The 25412-nt window shown below is 35.2% G+C and overlaps 1 protein-coding gene across 1 annotated transcript in view; it reads right to left on the bottom strand.

Annotated features, from left to right (window-relative positions):
• Nucleotides 1-25412, bottom strand: part of Ankrd30a (ankyrin repeat domain 30A) — a 109150-nt gene that overhangs the window by 16386 nt on the left and 67352 nt on the right. The window contains exons 24-29 of the mRNA XM_076834225.1: nt 17678-18634; nt 16457-16609; nt 9936-10006; nt 9450-9543; nt 5743-5855; nt 3563-3692 (exon numbers count right to left, since the gene is read on the bottom strand). Coding sequence (XP_076690340.1) covers nt 3563-3692; nt 5743-5855; nt 9450-9543; nt 9936-10006; nt 16457-16609; nt 17678-18634 — 1518 coding nt within the window. The remainder of the gene's footprint in view (nt 1-3562; nt 3693-5742; nt 5856-9449; nt 9544-9935; nt 10007-16456; nt 16610-17677; nt 18635-25412) is intronic.

The following is a 25412-nucleotide window of genomic DNA, read 5'->3' as shown; positions in this document are numbered from 1 at the left end:
CTTCAGGTCACCCCAGCTAATTCCAAGTGGAGAAGAAAGGAGAGAGCATCACTGAACCTTGCCTGAACTGCAGATTGTTAGCAAAATAAATGTTTGAGACACTGAATTTTGAGATGGTTTATTGTATACCAATAACTGACCTAGATACTGACATTAAATATGAGTTGCCACTATTAAAAACAGCAGCAAACAAAAATATGTAGAATCAGGAGATAGGGAGAAGTAGAAAGGACCTAGAAAAAGAAAACAAAAAGAAAAGCCAAAAAGTCTTTCAAAGTGATTGTTAGGAAGCCTGATAGCCCCAAAAGAGACTACAGAAAGGGCTTCAAAGCCAATGAAGAAAAAATACTGAAACCTAGAAAGAAGAATCTTGGTACATAGAAATTGAAAGTAAAACTGACATGAAAGAAAAGCTAAAGAAAGACTATTAAATAAAGGAATCAAGAATTAGTGGGTTCAAATATCTTTTTCCCATTTGTAGTTATCTCCACACATCAAACTGGCCTATGGGATAATATCAAAACTATGGTGCTACTTGGATCCATGTAAAGATGAATCCAAGAACATGACTATAAGTCCCTTTATGAAGACTACAGGAAGACTGAAGGCAGTGCCTCAAAATTCTGTTAAGGATCATTAAGGTACATAAATCTTAAAGAAATTGTCCCAATATATCTTCACAGGAAGCCCAAGGTGAAAAGCCTGTCACAAAAAGATTTGTCAAAGTGCCTTTTCTAATGGCATGAACCCCAATGAAATTCATAGTAGATTCAAAAGTTCTTAAAACAATGTAGTAGCAAAAACCCTGCTTGCTTGTTTGGACTGAAAGAGACTAGTGAAAATGAAGAGTCCTTTGGACCCTGGAAATTCCTCAGGGAAAAAAAGGCTAAAAAAAACCACTCAGCCCCCATCTGAACCTGATAAAGATGGTAAGATGTTGCACTTTGAGCTTGAACCTAATGCCATAATGACTGAGACTTGTAGCAAGTAGGCGCAATGTAAAAACATTGTGGAAGAAGACAGAATGTACTAGTTTGAGAACATGGTATTCTTTCACACTTAATTCCATCAAATAGAGAATTTAGGGTTTGACTTGCTTGTAATGACTAGAGTGTGATAAAAACGGTGACACATGACCTTCAACAATAGTTTATAAAGCTATCTCATTCTGCTGACACTTGAAACCCAGTTGTGAGGAAGCTTAGGCAACAAAGAGAGCCTAGGCATACCAGTGTAGATGTTCCAGCTTCCTGTCTCAACTGAAGTTTCTGCTAGTGACCAGCACCAACAACCAAAACCAACCTCACATACTAGTGGGCAAACTTTAGGAAGATTCCAGCCCCCAGTCATTGAACTGTTTCCACTGAAGCTCAGGAGAGCAGAGACAATTTTCCTTGTCATGTTTGAGAAGGAAATATTGTTTTAAGCCACTAAACTTTGGGTAATTTATTAAGGAACAATAAATACAGAAGATGGATTTAAAATAGAGACAATAATAAATGAAAACTTACATAGTAGAAATTAGTCTCCTTTAAAGTAGGATCTAATAAACATTGAAGCTAATTTATTAATGATAAACAATGCCAATGGGAAGCAGCAATTAGAAGAAAGACATCAAGGAATAAGTTTTTCTTGGGGCTGGGGATGTGGCTCAAGCGGTAGTGCGCTCGCCTGGCATGCGCGGGGCGCTGGGTTCAATCCTCAGCACCACATAAAAATAAAGTAAAGATGTTGTGTCCACCGAATACTAAAAAATAAATATTAAAAAATTCTCTCTAAAAAGTTTCCTTTAATTGCAAATTCTTATAGAATTTTCCCTAAAGTTAGGGAATATAGAAGAATGGGAAGCAAGGAGACATGATTTGAAGTATAATAGTTGAAAAACAACTAGAAATATTTGGTTTAATAATCAAAATCAGATGTTTTATCTGATTTAAATTAGTGGATTCCAAAAGAGAGAGGCAGCTTTGTGAATTTAGTAATTTAGTATTAAATTGTCATTTTTCTTTCCTCAGGAGTAATAAAACAAATGTACTATCTTTTGAATATAAAGAAACTGAATATAACTTCTACTTTATCTTATTTCAAGTTTGTTTATATAAAGAAGATCATCTCATCTTTGTTGTGCTATATGCTTCTGCATATCAAAGTGGCTTTGAAATCTTGAAATTCATATTACTTCTTTATTATTTGTCTTTGATAAATTGCCTGAGCATTACCTGACTTTTAATTGCTGTACTGCTGAAAAATTCTTCCTTGTATGGGAAAATTCAATAATTCATAGGTGATTTAATAAGTTATGAGCTAATAAAACAATGGTATAAATAGGAGACCGAATCAGCAGATCTTATGACGAAAATTTGATAGAAATGGGAACCAAGAGGGAAGCTCTGGGTAAGAATTTCTAAAGGACTGAATGTAGAAAAGGAAAGGTATGGACTCATCTTTGCAAGCATGACTTCCCATCATGTCATGAAGTCAACAAGGCACAAATTTCTTCAAGCAGCAAAAAGTTTCCACAGGAGCAAATTTAAATACATTCTGCAACATGGATCTTTTTTCAATTCAATTCCACTCATATGTACACAACCAAGAGAAATGAAAACATTTGCAAACACAATAACTTTTACATGCATGCTCATAGCAGCTTTATTAATAAAAGCCCAAAGTGGAATAACTGAGAGGTCCATCAGTTGATGAATGGATAAACAAAATGTATGGTATATCCATATAGAAGGATATTACTCAGCATTAAAAGAAATTAAGTACTGATACAACAAGAATGAACCTTGAAAATATTGTTAAGTAAAAAAAGCAGTCATAAAAGAAATTAGACCACATATTGTATGACTCCGTTGTCATGAAATGTCTACAAGAGGCAAATCTATAGACATGCAATTGTTTGGTGATTCCATAAGTGGGGAAGGGGATGGGTGATAGTTTCTTTTTAGGTTGATTAAAATATTCTAAAATTATGGTGATGATTGAACAAACATGCCAAAAGATTCTATCTGTGTAGTTTAAATAGCTAGATTTTATGTTTTTTTTTTTTTTTTTTAAAGAGTGTGTGTGTATGTGTGAGAGAGAGGGAGAGAGAGAATTTTTTAATATTTATTTTTTAGTTTTCGGTGGACACAACATCTTTGTTTGTATGTGGTGCTGAGGATCGAACCCGGGCCGCATGCATGCCAGGCGAGCACGCTACCGCTTGAGCCACATCCCCAGCCCATGGTATGTTAATAATATCCCAACAAATGCATATATGAGTTTGTTGGGATGAACCCAATTACTATGTATAAAGCTCTAATAAAAAATTCTCAATGAAAGAAAGAAAAAACTGATTTGGTACTCATGATTTGGGGTCATATAATAGTTTACTGCTTGATTTTAGGTTATTAGCCAGGGTTTAAGACATCATAAAGTCAACATTATGCTCTTTTAATAGAAAAATCATACAAAAAAGTCTACAAAATTAAAAAAATCTTCATTTCACTGTGCAAAGTATTTTAAAGTTTATATTTCCCCAAATAAGCTTGATTTTTCCAAAACTGATTAAAATTACCTTGTATATAAGCATATTAATTGGAATATCCATTTCAAATGAACTGTTTTTTAAATCTTCATGGAAACTAAACTCCCCATTTTCATACTTATTTAACTTTGTTTTTGCCATTTTTAAAAGTTTCTTAAACCTGAAAGAATGTAGAGAATGGGTAGAAGTTTTAAAGAGTAAATATTTAATAATTATTATATATATATTAACAATAATATTCTAGTAAAATCATCAGATGTTTTATCACAGAAAAGAAACAGCTATAAATTATGATCTGCTCTCATCTGTTTTAACCCAACATTATTTGAAAGCATTCTAATAAAATTAGCATCTTAGATAAATATGAAGAAAAATTTTATGATATGTAAGGCAGACAAAGTGTTAATACAAATTCTTATAATTATCAATATGCATTTTATTGTTAATATAAAAATAACTTATTGTTAAATATTAGTTTTAACTCAGAGATCAGTAATTACGGTAAAAAAGACATGTTTTAAAGGGATACAAAAATACACTTTGGACTCTGTTGATTATGATCTATGTAAGAAGAAAACAGGACAGTGGGTATAGCTCAGTGATAAGCATGTGTTTAGCATGTGAGAGGCCCTGGGTTCAATCCCAACAAAATATAGCAAAATAAAACAAAAACAAAATATCAAAGAAATCATTTAGAATAGAAAGAGGAAAAAAATCTTTGAAGTCTGAATTGAGGGAAAATAAAACTACAACAACAAAAACCAGGCAGAGTTTTATAAGATATCAACAGATAATGGGTAAAGGATATTACTCAGCATAAAAAGAAATTAAGTTCTGATACAACAAAGATGAACCTTGAAAACATTATGTTAAGTAAAAGAAGCAAGTCAAAAAAGAAATTAGACTTTTTAAAAAAATGTAGCAGGGTGTGGTGCATGCCTGTAATCCCATCAGCTCAGAAGGCTGAGGCAGGAGGATCGAAAGTTCAAAACCAGCCTCAGCAATTTAGCAAGGCCCTAAGTAACTTAGCTAGACTCTGTCTCTAAATAAAATATAAAAAGGGCAGGGGACGTGGCTCAGTGGTTAAGTCCCTGATAGGTTCATTCCCGTACAAAAAAGAGAGTTTTTTGCTCGGCTTTGTGTCAGAAAATGCAAGAGATGCAAAACCATAAAAACAGATAGTTAACAAGAAAAAAAATATAGACTAGAATCAGAGAATAAATTCAATTTCTAAGCAAATAAATAAAAAAGCAGTCATAGAAGTGGCTGTAAAGATAGAGAAAAACATTGTCCTTTCCCCATCACCCCCTGCCTCTAGTGATAGAAACACAACTGTTGATTTAATTCTTCATTTTTAACTCAGACATATATATTTGTATGAGATATACGTATGATTAAGCCTTCCACATCTGTAGGTTCCATATTCAAGTATTCAACCGACTATGGATCAAAAATACTTGAAAATAAATTGTATCAGAACATGTACAAAACATTTTTCTTGACATTATTCTTTAAACAATATAGTACAACAATTATTTATATTACATTATGTATTAGGTAATCCAGAGATGATTTAAAGTATATAGGAAGATGGAGTAGGTTACATGCAAACTGTACTATACTATTTTATATAAGGGACTTGAATATCAATGAATTTTGTATCTGCAGGGTTCCTGGAACAAAACCCTGCACATTACCAAGGGCTGACTCTATATTGGGTATGTATGTATGTGTGTAAGTGTGTGTATTAAACCCAGAATTTTAATAACATTTCTCATATACATATGGGAATAAAGAAGTATATCTCCACAATATATTTTATAATTAAAAAAACAAGATAATTTTTGAAGTTGTTAAGGAATGACAAAGATAGGCTTTTAGATATTCAAATGTATAAATACTGAAGACAAGGAATCAAAAAAAGAAAGCAAAAACATCTTCAGAAATAAAAATTCTAAGTAGATGATTAGAACAGTGCAATTGAGATTATATCCCAAAGGCACTTCTGCTGTTTCTAAAACCACTAGAGTAAATTGTTTTAGGGGATTTGAAAAGTTTCGGATTGTGTTGTGGTAAAGAAAATTTTAAACTAGAGTAACTTGTTTAATTACAAAAATGCAGATATAAAATAAATTTATATTTAGATTTTAGTAAAATTACAGTAATATCAATTAATTATTAGCTAAAAATATTTGAAATATAAAATTTACCCAGTTAGCTCTTTTTCTAATTTGCCATTTTTCTTCTTTTCTTGATCCAAAGTATATTCCAGAGATTGTTTTAATTCTGTAAGTTTCTTTAATTGTTCCTTATTATCTTCAGACTTAAAAAAAATTTAAAAAAATTATTTAAAAAATGTAGACTCTTTTTTCTTAGAAATATTATTTCTCATGAATTCATGACTAATATGTATTTAGATATTTCATATATCTGATGCCATTATGGACAGACTTCAAAAATAATGATTTTCTTAAAATAGCTAAAACTCATCTACATTTTCATCATTTTCTTTTCTACAAGTTAAATTGCCATAATTTGTTCAAAATAGAAGTTTTTGCACATAAGTTATGAAGAAAAATGTTTCTTAAAGAGAGGTTATATTTAAATTTAGTTTCTAAATATGTTCTAGGAACATTTTCATCAGTAGTTCAAGAATATTCCAAATTTATTTAAATCATATTTAGCTAAGATAATTTTGGTGAAACTCCCATCTGATTCCCATTACATTTTTGATACTCACCTGACTCTGAAATGAGAAAAATACTTTTACTTTGTAAGCATTTCCCCAGGAGTTTCAAGCTATTTCTCTTTATGTTTTTTTTAAATATTTTTTTTTAGTTGTAGATGGACACAACACTTTCATTTATTTATTTTTATGTGATGCTGAGGATTGAATCCAATTTCTCACACATGCAAAGCAAGCACTCCACCACTGAGCTACAACCCCAACCCTAAGTCTTTGATTGGTATACAAAAACATAACTTTTTCTTGATTCTTGTGGCTTTCTGTTTGTCCTCTTATATTTTAATATTGTTTAGTATAAAATCTCAATTTAAAATATATTTTCACCACATTATCTTCTCTTACACTAAAAATCTGATTTTCTATAATTCCAATAAAAAATTTGAGGTCCATCAATAACCTTTCTTTAAGTATTTCTGAGAAGTAATTTTTTCTCAGCAGCAATGATAACAGTGACCACAACCCTTCCCTCTGCTCCTTTAGACCCACTTCTCTTCTAAACATTGAAGTCCTTGATGTTTAGTTCTGTCCTTTCCTATTTGTCTTTTAAAATCATCAGAGTTCCTTATATCTCAAGACTTCAACAGAGATTTAAGACTCTCAAGAATTGTCTAATTCACATTTCTAAACCTAACCTCATTAGTGAGATCATTTATAATTTTACTTCTTTCTTTTAGTTAACTTCTCATAGACAATAACCTCATAGGCTATGACTTGGTGTAGACAACTTCTGTAGATAGCAATCTTATGCACTTTATTTTCTTTCAAGTTATTTTTTAGTTATAGGTGGACATAATACCTTTATTTTATTTTTTATGAGGTAGCTGAGGATAGAACCCAGTGACACACACATGCTAGGCAAGCACTCTTCCTAACTCTGAGCCACAATCCCAACCCCATTATGCACTTTTATGATGAGTCTTACTGATATTTGTTATGGTTTGGATGTGAGATGTCCCCTAAAAGCTCATGTGTGATACAAGAGGTTTAGAGAAGAAATGATTGGGCTATACCATTAACCTAATTAGTGAATTAATCCCTGATGGGATTAAATGGCAACTGGAGGCACGGGGTGTGTGCTAGAGGAAGTGGTTCACTGGGGACATGGCTATGGAGTAATATATTTTGTATCTGGAGAGTGGAGACCAACTCTCTCTGCTTCCTGATCACCATGTGAGCTGCTTCCCTCTGCCACACTCTTCTGCCATGATGTTCTGCCTCACCTCAAGCCCTGAAGAATGAAGTTGGCCTTCTATGGACTAAGACCTCTGGAACCAGGAGTTCTCTAATAAACTTTTCCTAATCTACAGTTGTTCTGGTCAGGTCCTTTAGTCACAGCAGCAAAAAAGCTAACTGAAACAATGTTACTTTAAGTAATAGTTTTCTAATTTTGGGAGTGGCAGGGAGGTTCTCACCCTTAGGATGATGACCAGAATACTTCATCTTGTTTTTCTTTCATAATGCTAAACATTTCCATGAAGCTTGTTAGTTGTTTGCTTTTGTTTCCTTTTAGGTAATTTCTTATAAAGACATAACATTAAAGAAGTCTTGTTCTCAATTTCCTTTCAGATGTATACTCAACCATATTGTGCGGAAGTCCGAGTCAGTTATAACTCTCTATTCTTTCCAGTCTAGACTTCTCTTTATCTCTAAGTTGTGTATATCAAATGTCTCAACCCAGGTAAACTAGCATAGAGACCCACAAAATAAGAACTTTCTGCAGAAAGTTAGGGGTTACTGATTGAGTTGGCTGAAAGCTGTCTCTCATGAAATTTCTGATTGAATCCAATTTTTAAAAATTTTTTCATTTAATAAGAGTAGACTTCAAAGTAGTTAATTACTATGTCATACTCCTAAATAATTTCTTTGGGAATCTTTAGAAGATCCCTCATTATTTTTGAGTAAGTTCAATAGTTTTGGGTACTATTACAAATTTATTTAATTTTTCATACCTTATTGCATTCTAGTTCTAGTTAGATGTTCTAGATAAATGTTCTAGTTCCCCTGACAAGTGTATCTATATAATGGAATTGCATGAATCTAGCTGCAATGACTTAAAGAAACCAATTAGGGACCAGGGTTGTGGCTCAGTGCTTACCTAGCATGTGAAGCACTAGGTTTGATTCTTGCACCATTTGTAAATAAATAAATAAAGGTTCATCAACAACTAAAACAATATTAAAAAAAAAAAGAAAAAAAAAAGAAACTGTTAGTGGAAGCAAATAACTCATTGCTCCAGTTTAATGTTCACAATGCAATCTTGTGATCATAATTCTTACAAAGGAAAATATGAATAACAGAATTCTACTTTGCTTGGTAAAGAGCTATATGATTTTTGGGCTGGGATACAGTTCAGTTGGTAGAGTGCTTGCCTCACATGAACAAGGCCCTGGGTTCAATCCCAGCCACACACCCCGCCCACAAAGAGTTATATGATTTTTATTATACATCAATAAAATGGCATCCTGAATTGATGTACCATCAGTCCTTCTGAGATTGGACTGTTATGTCTTTGAAAGGCTAATGAACAAAAGATGAATGGAAAAATATTATTTCTGAACCTATAAGTCTAGGGGCACGATGTTACTCTGTAAGTTCCTATTAAAGCAAGCAACTAAGCCAACTTTTTCAGTGGCATCTGTCGTTTTTTTTTTTTTTTTTTTTTTTAATCCAAAGAGAAAATATATCCCTTTGGGTAAAAATGCTTGTATAATGACCTCTTATTCATTCTTAATGAGGAATACAAAGTATTTCATTCTAAAAACATCACTGAAAGGTTTAGATTATGAGAAAAATTCAGAATTCTAAATCAAATAATTACTTAAATTTATAGGAATAAAAAGTTATTCTTATTCTAAAATATTATCAGGGACTCTAACAGATACTTGCATACCAATGCCCAGAACAGCATGACAACTCACATGTCTATTAATGGATGAACAGATAAACAAAAAGTGAAATGTGTAAAACACTGTTTTTTAAAAATCTTACTATCAAAATAATTTATACATTTAGTCAACTTCTACAGGGAGGACTTAACAATATTATCAATGTAAACACACAAATATTTTTATCAATAAGATTTTTCATATTGCCTAAAATATTCCTATATACTACTGAAGAAATAAAAAATTCCATTTTAGCATGACACAGATTAATAAGAGTTTGACTTACCAAATTTGCACTTAACAGGTTTTTCTGAAGCTGTTCAATTTTTCCTGTTTGTTTTTTTATCGTATCTTTTAACTTAGAATTTTGGATTTCAAGCCTAAAATATATATTTTAAAATAATTATTCTTACAACGATTTATAATACTACATAATTTTTGGAAAAACATCTGAAACAGTACATAAATTCTTCAAAATTTGGAAAGACATTAATTTGGTAACTATTATTTTTCAAGCTAAGTTTATTGGATAATGTATAAATATCATGCACTTTTTTCTTTTGGCAGTACTGGGAATCTATCAAGGGCTTCATAATGCAAAGCATGAGCTTTAATACAGAGCTACAACCCCAACCCTAAATTATACACTTTAAGTAACTTAAGTCTGAACTTTCCTCCTGACTTCACACAGCTTTGTTATAGTAACTAATATAATTCTCATACTACACTGCTTATTTTAATTATACTCAAGTTATTTGTATGCTGCTTATACTTTTGTAAGTGATCTTGCATCTTCTCAACACATTGAGCAGCCTCTGTGTGTTGATCCTCTGCTTCTTGTAACTACAACAAAGAAAAAAATGGTATCAATAATCAAGTATAAACTTGTCTATCACTTGTTTTTTTCTTTTTGCTAAACTTTTGTTAGGATATAGACATACCCCTTAATTCGAATATTGTATCTATTTTTGTGCTATAAATGCAGATGCAGAGTTAACTGAGTTGTTGCAGTAGAAATCTAATGGTCCACAAAGCCTCAAATAATACTGACTCTTTATGAAAAAGTTTACAGACCCCTACTCAAAGGCTGAAACACATTACTCTTGCTTTGATCTTGAATCCAGGGCTTCATCCAATACCAGGCAAGTACTCTGCCACTGAACCCACTCTGCCTGGGGATATACCCAGACCTCTTGCTTTTAAACTAACAAAACTGAAAAAAAAATGGAGAAAAAGAGAAAATTCCTTTATGGTAAACATTTGTATTTTTGTATTCCAAGCACCACCTACCCAACTATGATTTGAAAAGTCTATCTATCTATCTATCTATCTGATCTCTCTCTCTATATAACTACATATATATATATATATATATATACACACACACACACACACACACACACACACACACACATGTATAGATATATATGGTCATATATATATGACCACATTTATGCCAGTAATGACAAAAAAAATACTATGCAGTAGGTGACAACTAGATGTTTCACTGAATAATTTGAGAGGCTGTATCTACACAGAAGACAGAATGCTGGGGTTTGAATCTTAGCTGGCCAGTCACTAAGTTGTGTGATCTTGAGTAAATTAAGTTTTTGTGTCTCAAGTTTCTTCATCTGTCAAGTAACAAAAATAATAGTATTTACTTACTGGACTGCTGGGAAGAATAAATAAGAGAATAGACATAAAGCACTTGAAGAGTATGTGGCACATACTGAGCTATACATAGTATTAGCAAAGAACATTAACCTTCCTTATCAAAATAACCTCCAGAAGATAATTAAAATCCTTTTTTTTTTTTTTTGTACTAGGGATTAAACCCAGTGATGCTTAACCACTGAACCACATCCCCAGTCCTTTTTACTTTTTATTTTGGGACAGGGTCTTGCTAAGTTGCTTAGGGCCTTGCTAAGTTGCTGAGGCTGTTTTGAACTTATGACGCTCCTGTCTCAGCCTCCTGGGCTTCAGGAATTATAAGTGTGTTCCACTCTTTTTTTAGTATCTTTGTCACCCATTCTCCCACTTGGGCTGCTATACAAACTCTGTTTAACATAATTTTAACTGTTGTTGATGAGAGATGACTTGTCTTAAATAAAGATAATAAGGAATCAAATCTTTACCAGGCTGTTCCCCAAACACTTCAAATCTGGTAGATGCAATACCTACTACAGAACTGAACTGGAATACAAACAACAAGAACAACAACAAAAACAACAACATCGCCTGACTGGACCACTATCATTAAGTATATCTTGGGAAGGCTCAGGTAGCAGGTAGCCATGACAAAGAACGTAAATAAAATATAACAGCTACAGCAGGGGTCTACTGAAGACTCCTTAGCCTGGCTAAAAAGAATATACCAGAGTTACAGATAGTACAGATAGTACCTTGACAATGAGGCCCCTGAGTATGCATGAATTTTCAATATGACCTACATACATTAAACAAAAAGCACTCCTGACATCAGGTGTGAGCTTTAAAAGATTAAAGGAGCCATGGGTATAAACCCTTCTCAGCTGGTCTTTAATGACCAAGAAATTAAAAGGGCTAAGCAGGTCATCATCTTCACTCAAAACTAGGAGCCTAATACTGGGTACTTAACCTGAAAAAGAAAAAGGACCTTAGTTAAAGACTAATGCACATATTGTAAAGAAAATCAGCATTGGAAGAAACACTGTCCCAAACTCTTTTTATTTTATTTATTTTTTGGTAATAGTGATTGATTCCAGGGATGCTTTAACCACTAAGCCATATCCCTAACCCTTTTGTTTTTTATTTTGAGACAGGTTCTTGTTAAATTGCTTAGGGCCTAAGTTGCTGAGGCTGGTCTTTAACTTGCAATCTTCCTGTCTTAGCCTCCCAAGTCACTGGGAATACAAGTGTGTGCCACCACACCCAGCTCCCAAATTCTTATTTTTTATTTTTGGTCTAAATTCTTAAGTAATCAGCTCAATGAAGAACAGATGGTGACTTTACTGAGGACTAAGGTACCCTAGGAGTTCCCATAACCCTTTGGGTCCAATCATTATCTCTTCATAGGAGTCCCAGGTATAAATGCCAGTAGGAACAAACACTTAACCTTCCTAATTGACATGGGCTCTCCTCTTTCCGTCTTGCTGATCCCCTGACAAAGAAATAAGATTGTGTGCCTATTATAGGAGTACAAAGAAAACTCTGAGAACAGGTTTTCCTGCAGCCTCTGGAATACAGCTTAGAAGACTTACACTTAACTAACAGTTTTCTTCAATGCCCAGTTTCACTCCTAGGCAGGGAGTTGCTCTGCAAACTAAATGTCTACATAAGCCTTTCCCTGGGAAAAATAGCAAATGCAAGTGCAAATCCCATCCTGAGTAGGCACTTTACCTCTAGCTGATGTTGATCCAAGAGAAGCTATTTGAGAGTGAGTCAATATCCCCAGAATTCCACCAACATATTATTCAAGAAGTATGGGCTGATGGGACATTAGGCAGAGCTAAAAATGCCTTGCCCATTAAGATCGTCCTAAAAGGAGGTACACCAACTCCTTCCTTAAAACAATAACTCCTTATGATGGAGACACTTGAAAGAGTTCAATCTATACTCTAAAAGTTGTTAAAGTATGGTGTGATCAGCCTTTGTACTGTTGGCAAAGAAATCTTGATTTGAGGAATATTGCTTTGTTCAGGATTTGCAGGCTATTAATGAAAACATCCAAGACATTCACCCAACAGTGTCTAATACTTACATCCTTCTAAATGCCTTTCCTGGCAAAGTACAAATAATTTATTGTCTTTGATTTAAAAAATGCTATTTTTTTTTGCATTGCTCTGCAAAGAGCATATTTTTTTTGCCTTTGAATGGACATATCCCTAATCAAAAGCCACCCTTCAATTCTGTTGGGCAGTGCTTCCTCAGGGATTGAAAAACTTGCCCACGATCATCGGAGATATATTGGCTAATAATTTAAGAATGTTACAACTAAACCAGGGAACACTACTACAATATATAGATGACTTGTTAATCACCAGTCTAACTTTTCAACTTGCTTAGGGCCTAAGGTGCTGAGGCAACTGTCCAGACTCTAAACTGCTTTGCTGAGTATGGAGACAAAAGTATTTTCCCTCTGAAGTGCAGGTTTGCAATGAGTTATTTACCTAGGGTTCCAATTATAGCAAGGTCAATGAAGCCTAGTGGATGACCAAAAGAAGGCTTTATTGCTCACATCCAGGCCCCTTCAGCACAACAATAAGTTATGAGAATTCCTGGAGATGACAGGGTATTGTAAAAAGATCTTGAATCCTTGATCTGGAAAATAGAATGTCAAACTACTTTCAAAGTCCCTCTGGGTTGTCCAACCTAGAGAAACCCTAAACTTAAATGTTGTATGTACAAAATGCACAAAATTGGTTTGGAATTCTTAACAATTACTGGAGGAAGTTCCCCAATTTGAAGCTTACTTTTCAAAACAATTAGATCACACAGCCAAGGGATGGCCCTCTTGTCTCCTGGCAGTGGCAGCCACTTATGATTTGCTAAAGGAAGCTGAAAAGTTTACACTTGGACAGCTTGTATGTACCATAACTAGGTCCTAACTTTGTTGGACCAAAACCGAAGGATAATGGCTAACGAAGGGAAGGGTGGGTAAATATCAGGCTATCCAGTTAGATAAACTAAATGTGATCCCAAGCAATATCAGCTTAAACCTGGCTACCTCATGCTGTCAGTCTTTCATTCCAAGTTCCCTACATCCACCTCTGTTAGTCAGAATTACCTACAGAAGAAATGATTACCCATTTCCTTTGAAATGGAAAGGGAACTTACTGTGGAATTGAAGGAGGACTCAATTTTCACCTAAATGACAACATTTTCTCTCTCTGACCTGCCTTCTTTGAAGTTTTTCTTTTCCTCAGTTTGCCTTAAATTCTAGGATCATCAGTCTGATAAAAAACATCCTGGAAAGCTAATGGAATGTGCCCCTTCTAAGATCATAGGCCTGAGAGATAAATATCCTATGAAGCAAATGGAAATAACCTTATGAGTTTCTGAAACTCCTACACATGGAATGAAGACTCTCCCATTGATAAGTTTCAGTGTGCTGTGCAAACTCCCAATTTACAGCTTTATTCTTTTCCTCTACTTATAACCCAAGATGGCTACTGACACCCCAAAGATAGCTCTAAGATCTGTCTTCCCAGTGTGACACACTGAAAGTAAAATTCTATTTCCTGCTGGTTTGTTGGAACCTCTGGTGTCAGGCAAGGCCTAGGACTCAATAACAGTGTAACATATCAGAAAAGTTGTAGCCAGAGCTTTTTGATTGGTAAAGTACTAAAAATCTATAAATCCCTGTTATAGTTATATAATAAAGAAAGTCAAATCTAGATTTTTTTTTCATAGTGAGAAAAATATTAGCATTTGACAAAACAATTCTCTTGTTAGATTTAGTGCTTTCAACTTTACATTTAATTGCTTAAACTATGGGTAGAATAAAAGTCTTATGCCAATGTCTCAAAGATGTTACTGGCATAGTATAAAGTACTTAATTTTATCCTAATGACTGCAAAAGCAAAAATATTTTCAATTTATTCAAGGGTAGGTGAAGTGCATATCAGATACTGTTCCCCACTTTGGTAAATGTATACTTAAACAAGATTTTATTCTCTTCCAAAAATTAATACCAATGTAAAATTTAGGGCTAAATTTTTCTACAGGGACAAGTACTGAAAAGAGCAAGTTTGATCTTTGTTTTGAGAGAAAACATCAAGAAAAAGAGCAAATTTTGAGCCAATTCTGAATAAATGAGGCCAAATGAATAAAAACTGAAAGGTAGAAAGGACAGCATAAATAAGGCAGAAAAGAGTGGTGAAATCAGCTCAATAGCAGAGGATAAAATTCAATGGCGGGGGAATAAAAACACGTTCACAAAAGTTCTTTTTAAAAACTTTTAAATAAATGTCAATAGCAGCATTATTAATAATAGTCCCAAACTAGAATCAACCTAAATTTCATCAACTGATGAATAAAAAAGTGGCATAATCATATAACAAAATATTACTTGACGACAGAAAGAAATGAAGTACTGACACTTGCTATAACAGAGATGGATTCTGAAAACATTATGCTAAATGAAAGAAGCAAGTCAAAAAGGATTTGGCTGGGCACACGCCTGTAATCCTAGCAGCTCTGAAGGCTGATACAGGAGGATTTGAGTTCAAAGCCAGCCTCAGCAATTTAGCAAGGCCCTAAGCAACTCAGTGAGACCCTGTCCCTACTCTTACTAAAATACAAACAAAACAAAACAAAACAAAAACAAAAACAAAAACAAAAACGGGCTGGGGATGTGTCTCACTGGATAAGTGCCCCTGAATTCAATCCCTGGTGCCAAAAAAAAAAAAAAAAAAAAAAAAAAGGACTAAATATCCCATGACTCTATTTATGTGAAATATCCAGAACAAGGTAATTAGATTAGTAGTTTCTCAGGACTGGGGAAGATGAAGGGACTGGGGGGTGGGGGTGATAATAGCTAGGGAATTTGGGGTTTCTGTTCAAGTTGATGAAAATGTTCTAAAATTGCATGGTAATACAACTCTGAATATATTAAGAGACTATAAATTTTATGATTAAAATTGGTGAACTGTATGGTACGTTGTTATATCTCAATAAAGATGCTTTTTAAAAAATCCAACAAGGCAGAATCTAGATAATTTTCTTATTCTCTACTTTGGATACAAATTCTATACATGATCTGAATATTTCTATGATTTTATAATGTCTAAAATGAAAGAAAAGAAACTGAGGGAAATGCCTAATGTTTCAAATAATTTTAAGATTAATCTAAAACTTTTGCATTTTTGAGAAAAGTATAATGGCTTTTCTGTGCAAATCATCTTGAAATCCACAAAATAAATACATACAGATTCTGTATCTATTCACAACAGGGAAGAAATAAGGTAATTTTCTAAAACATTCCATTAAACATTATTCTCTGATTTAATCTGCCTCACCTCAGAATGGCAATAATCACTAAAAAAATACTATTTAAGAGAAATATGTCTCTCTCAACTTCTGTGATGTATGATGTAAAATTCTCAAATTTCCTAAGAGTAAATATTTTAAGGAAAGATGTATGAAATTATAAGAATGCAAGTTAGAATTTAAGAAATAATTGCATTACAAAGATACTAAAATTGTAATAACATTAATTATAATGAAAAGAGAAAAGCTTGTTCGCTGGAATTAGTATCACAAAACACTTTTAAACTGTCAATTAACTACTGACATGTTAAATTTCATACGTACTTGACTTCTTATTTGAGCTAGTTTTTTCTTTAAATCCTGTGTCTCATCCTCCAAACTAATGCGATAACGTGATGAAACTTCTAGTGAAGCTTCTGACATAGATTGTTTTTTCAAGGTATCAGCCAGTTCTTGTTGAAGTTGTCTCACAACTGCCTGATAAGATATTTCTGTTACTGATTTTATAAATCACATTAGTATTAAATTATATTAATAAAATATCACCACAACTCACCTTTCTCTCAAGTGTTTATGTACTTCTGTTTATTACTGAATTCAACTGTGTATGCAGAAGGCATGGTCTTCCTGCCTAATACTATTCTATTCCCTTTATGTTAGATTCAGTCTTCTATCCACTCTTCCCCTGATGAAGTTTTAACTTAAAAACATACTGAAGTCTCAAAAAGAAATAGGTACATGGGCAGAAACGGTGGTGATGAGTTTTTACACAGTGTGACACGCTCTTCCTTTTTTATTAGAGGCACAATAAAATTCAGGGTTCCTCACATATTCAATTCTTTGCTTGAATCCTTCCAATAGATTATTTTTCTTTCTTTCTTTTTGTCACCAAGGATTGAATCCAGAGGCACTTAACCACTGAGCCACATCCCTAACCCTTTTTATATTTTTACTTAGAGACAGAGTCTCCCTAAGTTGCTTAGGGCCTTGCTAAGTTGCTAAGGCTGGCTTTGAACTTTCAATTTCCCTGCCTCAGTCTCCTGAGCCAGTGAGGTTATAGGTGTGCACCACTGTGCCTGGCTTAAAACATGTTGGGCTGGGGATGTGGCTCAAGCAGTAGCTCGCTCATCTGGCTTGCGTGTGGCCTGGGTTCGATCCTCAGCACCACATACAAACAAAGATGTTGTGTCCGCCAATAACTAAAAAATAAATATTAAAAAATTCTCTCTCTCTTCTCTCTTCCCCCCTCTCTCTAAAAACAAACAAACAAATAAACAAACAAAAAAATGTATATAATTTGTAATGATAAGATTAAGTCATTGGCATACTCAACACCTCAAACATGAACCATTTCTTTGTGCTGGAAATCAAGTCTATCCTATATTTCCTGGAACCAAGATATGTTTTTGAGATGATATAGCAAATAAATGTATAATCTATATATTTTTATATTCAACTATATTAAACATCTAGTCATAGTGAAATAATATTTTTTGAGTTTTTTTTCAGGAAATTTGAAAAATATTCATCTTTCTTAATACTTACTTCTCTTTCTGCTTTTTCATTTTCATATTGATACAGCCTTTCTTTTAAATGATTATATTCATTGTTTAACTCCTTATTTCTGTCTTCTAGCATGAGATTTTGTTTTTCACTCTCAGCTTGAAGTTTTTTTACAATGTCATGAAATTGGTCTTGGATATTAATTACTGTCTTTTCTTTATTGTCAGCTTTGTTTTGAGCATCATCTAATTGTTGTCGAAGCAATGTATTTTCACTTTGTAGTTGAGATAATCTCTCCTCTAAAGATTCTTGCTTACCAACATATTTATTCACCTTACCTTGTTCATTTTGATACATACATTCAATTTCCTTCATTTGGCCCTGTGTTTGGTTTAGGTCCCTTTGTACCTGTTCTAAAACCAAAGTCTTTTCTCTAAGAGCATCTTTTGTATGGTGGAGTTCAATTTCTAGACTATTGAATTTTTTTTCAGCTTTCGAAAGCTGTTGGGAAAGAATCTCATTGTTATCTTTTAGATTAGATATACTGAAATTCATCTTATCTTGTAATCGAAAACACTCATCTCTTGATCTCTGGAAAGCAAGTTCTAGGTCTCTTTTTGATGCCTGACTTTCATCATAATCATGAATAGCAGCAGCCAGTCTAGAACGGTATGATTCAACTTCTATTTCCAGTCTTTCCTTGTTTTGTTTTTCATTCTCCAGTTTAGAATTTAGCATTGTATTCTGAGCTGTCAGGATACTAAGCTGTCCATTATATTGGAGTACTGTTGTTGTAAATGTTTCCTCATTCAGTTTTATTGTCTTTTGAAGGTTATCATTCTTTTCATTTGCAATTTCAACATCCTCAAGATATTTCTTTTCCTTTTCCTGGTTCTTATTTTTTATTGTGTCTATTTCTAGTCTTATCATGGAGATTTCTTTCTGCAAACTGTGACTTTTATGCAGTAAATCTTTTTCTTTTTCATGACGAATAGAAACCTAAGTTCAAAGAAAAAGGAGACAGGTATTACTCAATGAAATGACATATCATAATGTGATCTGAAATTAAATAACAACCTGCCTATTTATATAATGAAAGAGTTGCAATCAATGGACAACCAACTGGGAAAAAACTTGTTCTAAACTTCAAACCTTATAGAAGCACAAATTCCCCAAAGTTCAAAAATTTAACTGAAGAAAATGAATCCATAAAAGTAAAAAATAAATGATAACTTAAAAGGAATTTCAGAATTGGAAAAATCTTTCTCTAAACTACATTAATGGAGGTAGTTAGCTAGAAATGAGCAGGAATTGGAGGGGCCAAAAGAGGGGAGAAGCTTTAAAGAGCCTCTGACCTGGAGGACTCATTACTAATCAAGTGTTGCCGTAAGGAAATATATTTCTCCTTCCCCTTATGTGGGTAGGGCGAAAGTAAAGCTAAGAAATCTACCATTGGAATGCAGGTAGACAACTCAGAGACACTGGTATTACCAGTTTTTCTCCCTCCACATTGAGGGGGCCCATCACATTCTTGGGTCAATTTATGGGCACAGATCATGTTAACAAGGTCACATTTGTATCTACCACGCACTCCAAGTCAACTGACCATGTTATATGAACTACTGTCAGAGTTGCTAGAACAGAAATGACAAAATGACTCAAGTACATAGATGTGTACTCTCAGTTTTCACACAGTGCAGGTTTATGATTACCCCCAAATGGGTAATGGTCGTGCAAGTGCCACGACCCAATAGTAGTGGCTACCATCCATTCTAAGGTTTCATGCCACTGCAAATTTTCACTCCCTATCCTAACAAAAGCTTAAGCATAATAATTTCAGCACATCTGGGTCAACAGTCAATCTGTCCTGCCTCTTTCTCTGGGCTGTATCTCACTTTCTTTTATTGTTTCCTTGCCTTGAAATAAACCTGCTCTAATTACTATCCTGGCCTTGCTATTCTTGGTTCTGTCCAGGGGTAACTACCTAAATTCTTAAACAAGACACACAAAGGCTGAGGGTCACTCCACAGTGATCTTTCAATGTGTGGTAATAATTACAAGAGACCCAAAATGTAAAATAAGAAATTAAGAAATTTGATAATGAGTGCAAAAACGATGGCAGAGTGGATTTAGGCAGGAACCCTCAATTCCTCTGCAATCTAGAATCGAAGATGTGAAAGAACAGCTGACTAGAAAGGTGTGTGACAGAATAAGTACTCTGAAACTCAATTTTAGACAATTTGAGATTTGGAGTGATTTAGAATTTGGTTACTGGAGCAAAACATAAAAAAATTCCTTGACCTCAAACCCTGACCAGTGTGTGGGGGAAGGGGTGGGTAACAAAATAGGAAAGAGTAGAGGCAAAACCCCAAAACTTACTTCCTTATCAACAATTGGAAAAAAAAAAAAAAGGCAGAAAGAAAGGCAGTAAATGGAACAGGAGCATCAGACAGGGAAGAAGACTGCACAATTCATCCCAAGTTGTTGGCAGAAAACTGGGCAGGGCAGCCATTTAATAGAGACCATGGCTGGTTGACCTCCCTAGAAGAAATTAAATCTACATGACTTCTCCCCATCTATAGAAATAAAACCACAGGAAACACCTCTGAAATGTGTTATCTTAGTAATATGCCTACAAAGACCTTGTAGAGGGATCACTGCTAGCTGAAGGTTACTGAAACTCTCTCCCCCTGACGACAGACAAAGGGAGCGGGGTGGAGCTAACCCAATGCAAGAAGCTCCCAAGGAGTTAACCAATTCAGTACTCCTCACAGCTGCCAGATGCATGAGCTCAGTCGAAGACAGACCAATTGACACTACATCAATGATAATGGGTAAAACACCAGTGACCTGCAGTAGCCAGGGTGGCTTCTGTGCCAAATTGCCCATAGAGAACCTGCATTCGTAGGCTTAACAATTGCAGACAGTCATCAAGTGCTTAGATACAGCTGTATCAACATGCCCCAGCAGACGGGAGTGATCCACAGCAGCCAGTGATAGTACTGAGTTTTGCACCCCTGCACCCAACACAAATGGCCAGCAGACAGAGCACATGACAAACATGAAGACTTGGCCCTCTGGGCTGACAACAAACATCAGCAGTTGGTGTACAAACTAACAACCAGGAAACTGGCTCCTGTGCACCAATTAGAGGGTCTAGAGCTACAAGTTCCAGAACTGTCAGTTGACATAATTCTTGTTGACACACACCAACATACAGAAGGCATTTCCTGAGGATAACCCCAAGATGCCAGGGGAGAACCTCATATATGAAATGCAGTCACCCCACAAAGGAGCTTACAGAGGAGCATCCAACCCAGACACCAGCCACTGCCAGTGTACCAGATACAAGTCCACTGATCAGTAAACCTGCACACTCCATAGGGTGCAGCAGCCCTGAACTTCCCATGTGCCATTTAGCATCACTTCACCCAGACCAACAAAATACCTCCACTTTAGATGGCCACACCCAGAATACTCCAAAGTATACACGGGGGATTCCATACCAGATAGGACAGTGTTGGATATATGCAGCTTTTCTTTGTGAGGGCAAACAAAATTGTACCCCCTAACAGTGTGACCCAGCTGCGAAGTTGCAATTGGGGATCATCTCTTCTGATCCACCAGAAAGCCAGGTGGTGCCTGGACACAACAAGATCTGAGGTGGCCTCCTAAAATTGTATCATAGATGAGCTGGTGTAATCACTACCTCTACACACAGGGAACTGTAGCGGTAAAGTCAAGGATTGGTGGGCATCTTCTAAAGGACCCATTATAAATCCCCATCAGGAAGACTCAACAAGACATCTCTCTACCTCAAATAGCTTGTCATAAAATACAGCTCTAACATTAGTTTTGATTTTACAGATAATACTTTTCATACTGAATTAATAGCTGTTCCTTTATTATTCAATATTTCAGTCCTCAAGCCAATTGATTATATTTCTTCAAATGTTTTAAAGCATAAACTGAATCATCCTATCTTTCATCTCTTAGCTCAGATTTACACTTGCTCTTTTTAAGTCTCTCTTTCCACTATTGCATCATTTACTCCTGTCTTAACCTTTTTTTCCTATTTTCTTCCTTTTATCTTATTTAGTTTGTATTGATTTCTCAATTTTCCTTTGTCTGCTTTCTCTTTACTCTTCAAACCCTTATTCAGTGTAGTTATAATTTTCCTGTTTTTAATAAGTGATTTCTCAACCTATTCAAGAATATTTATAACTCCAATTTTATAGTTGGGTTAGGGGAGTTATAGAAAAACATTTTCAGTAAGCTTTCCCCCCCTAAGGTTTATTAATGCACGGCTTTGTTCTAAAGTAGTTGCAAGTAATAGGGTTTAGTATATTCTGTCAAAATGGTGCTGGGTATTAGGCGTAACAGTGGGTAAACATTGAGTGGGAGTATTGACACTTAGATATTCACCCAGCCTAAGGCTCTTGGGAAGGAAGTTTGCTAAATATAGACTCTTGCACAAAAGTAGAAGAGAAAATCATCTCAGCAGATGGGTAGAAATATAAACAATACGAAAAAGCAAGGGAAGAAGTCACCCAAATAGCCCGCAACACTTCAATAACTGATCTCATCGATACCACTGATTTCATTGATAACCACAGTGGAGGAAATGTCATACAGACGTTCATAATTAAAAATAATCATGAACTAAAAGAAGACTAAGGAATGAGCTAAAAGAGAAATATAGGAAGTGAAGGAACATTTCATGAATAGATATTCTGAAAAAGAACCAATCAGAAATCCTGAAAATGAAAAACTCAATATATCAAAATAAATTCAGTTGAAAGCATTACCAATAGATTACAACTCATAGAAGACAGATATTCAGTCCTCAAAGACAAGGTATAGAAACTTAAAAATACAGTAATAAAGAGAAGATGACAGAGAACATGACCAGAATATCCAAGAAATCTGGGATAATATTAAGAGGCCAGGTCTAAAAAACACTGGCTTAGAAGAAGGAAATAACACACAAACTAAAGGAATGCTTAACCTTTAATGTCAGATAAATAATATCAGAAAAATTTCCACACTTGAAAGTGAGATGGAGAGCAGGGTAATCATGTCATCCCAATTGGAGTAGGAGCAGAGCAGAGCCGCCACCCGCGCCCCGAACAGGCCCAGGAACCCTAAGCCGTGGTAGTCACGTCACCCCAATTGGAGTAGGGGCAGAGCAGAGCCGCCGCCTGCGCCCAGGAAAGGCCCAGCGACCAGACAGCGTGGTAGTCACGTCACCCCAATTGAAGTAGGGGCAGAGCAGAGCCACTGCCCGTGCCCGCAAGGTAGGCAGACCTGCGACCAACCAGCGGAACAGGCACAGCGGCCTGCTGGCAGGGTAGACACGTCACCCCAATTGGAGTAGGGGCAGAGCAGAGCCGCTGCCCACAACCGGAACAGGCCCAGCAACCCGCTAGCGTGGTAGACATCTCACCCCAATTGGAGTAAGGGCAGAGCAGAGCCGCCGCCCGTGCCTGCAAGGTAGGCAGACCTGCGACGGACTGGCAGAACAGGCCCAGCGGCCCGTCAGCGTGGTAGACAGATCACCCCAATTGGAGGAGGAGCACAGCCGCCGCCCCTGCAAGGGAGACTTTTCAACTATACAAGAGCAATATAAATATATAGGAGGAAAATTCAATAACACAACAGTTTTACCAAGCAGAAAGAAATGCGAGCAGTATGAAAAGACAAGGAAAGAAAGGACCACAAGCAATGAAGGTCAACTCAACTTTAGAAGAGGTAATAGCTGCAGCAGATGGAATGTCAGATAAAGAATTCAGGATATACATGCTTCAAATGATCTGGAGTCTCAAGGAAGACATCAGACAGCAAAATCAGACAATGAAAGATCACTTTGACAATGAATTACATAAACAAATTCAAGAAGCAAAAGATCAATTATACAGGGAGATAGAGGTTATAAAAAACAAACAAACAGAAATCCTAGAAATGCAGAAAGCAATAAACCAACTTAAAAACTCTATTGAGAATACTACCAGCAGAGTAGAACACTTAGAAGAGAGAACATCAGACAATGAAGACAAAAGTATTTCAACTTGAAAAGAACATAGACAGCTCAGCAAGACTGTTAAGAAACCATGAGCAGAACATCCAAGAAATATGGGATAACATAAAGAGACCAAACTTAATAGTCATTGGGATACAAAAAGGTATAGAGGTCCAAACCAAAGGAACGAGCAATCTATTCAATGAAATAATACGAGAAAACTTCCCAGACTTGAAGAATGAGACAGAATCCCAAATCTTAGAAGCCTACAGGACCCCGAATGTGCAAAATCATAAGAGATCCACATTATAATGAAGATGCCCAACATACAGAATAAGGAGAGAACTTTAAAAGCTACAAGAGAAAGGAAGCAGATTACATTTAGGGGTAAACCAATCAGGATAACAGCTGATCTTTCAACACAGACTCTGAAAGCTAGAAGATCCTGGAATAACATATTTCAAACACTGAAAGAAAATGGGTTCCAACCAAGAATTGTGTATCCAGCAAAATTAAGCTTCAGGATGGAAGATGAAATTAAAACCTTTCACGATAAACAAAAGTTAAAAGAATTTGCAGCTAGAAAACCATCTCTTCAAAACATCCTCGGTAAAATATTACAGGAAGAGGAAATGGAAAATATCAATGAAAACCAACAGCGGGAGGTAGTATAGTAAAGGGGGGAAAATAATCGAAGAGGAAAACAAGCCATGTTTAATAACATAAATAAACAAATATGGCTGGAAGAACAACCCAAATCTCAATAATAACCCTAAATGTTAATGGCTTAAATTCACCAATTAAGAGACACAGGCTAGTAGAATGGATCACAAAACAAGACCCAACAATATGCTGCCTTCAGGAGACACATTTGATAGGAAAAGACATACATAGACTGAAGTGAAAGGTTGGGAAAAATCATATCACTCATATGGACTTCGGAAACAAGCAGGAGTGTCCATACTCATATCAAATAAAATAGATTTCAAGCCAAAGTTAATCAAAAGGGATAAAGAGGGACACTACATACTAGGGAACCATACACCAACAAGACATAACAATCATAAATATATATGCCCCAAACAATGGTGCAGTTATGTTCATCAAACAAACTCTTCTCAAGTTCAAGAGTCTAATAGACCACCATACAATAATCATGGGAGACTTCAACACACCTCTCTCACCACTGGACAGATCTTCCAAACAAAAATTGAATAAGGCAACTATAGAACTCAATAACACAATTAATAACCTAGACTTAATTGACATATATAGAATATGCCACCCAAGATCAAGCAGTTACACTTTTTTCTCAGCAGCACATGGATCCTTCTCAAAAATAGATCATATATTATGTCACAGGGCAACTCTTAGACAATATAAAGGAGCAGAGATAATACCATGCATCTTATCTGATCATAATGGAATGAAACTGAAAATCAATGATAAAAGAAGGAAGGAAAAATCATGCATCAAAAAATTGAAGACAACAAATGGTTGAATCTTAAAGAATACCCAAGTAAAAGGTAACAAGTCTGAATTAAATAGAAGTAAATCAAATGCAACCTGTGAATACACCTAACCAAGGAGGTGAAAGACTTCTACAATCAAAATTACAGAACACTGAAAAAAGAAGCTGAAGAAGACCTCAGATGACTTCCTTTATAAGACTGCTAAAGCTCAAGAAATAAAACCAGGAATCAATTAACGGGGATAGCTTCAAATTAAAAAGCTTCGGTGCAGCAAACAAGAGTGTGA

The sequence above is a fragment of the Callospermophilus lateralis genome, chromosome 15 (assembly GCF_048772815.1).
Source record: "Callospermophilus lateralis isolate mCalLat2 chromosome 15, mCalLat2.hap1, whole genome shotgun sequence".
NCBI classification, from domain to species: Eukaryota; Metazoa; Chordata; class Mammalia; order Rodentia; family Sciuridae; genus Callospermophilus; species Callospermophilus lateralis.
This window is presented reverse-complemented; position numbering and strand designations above follow the sequence as displayed.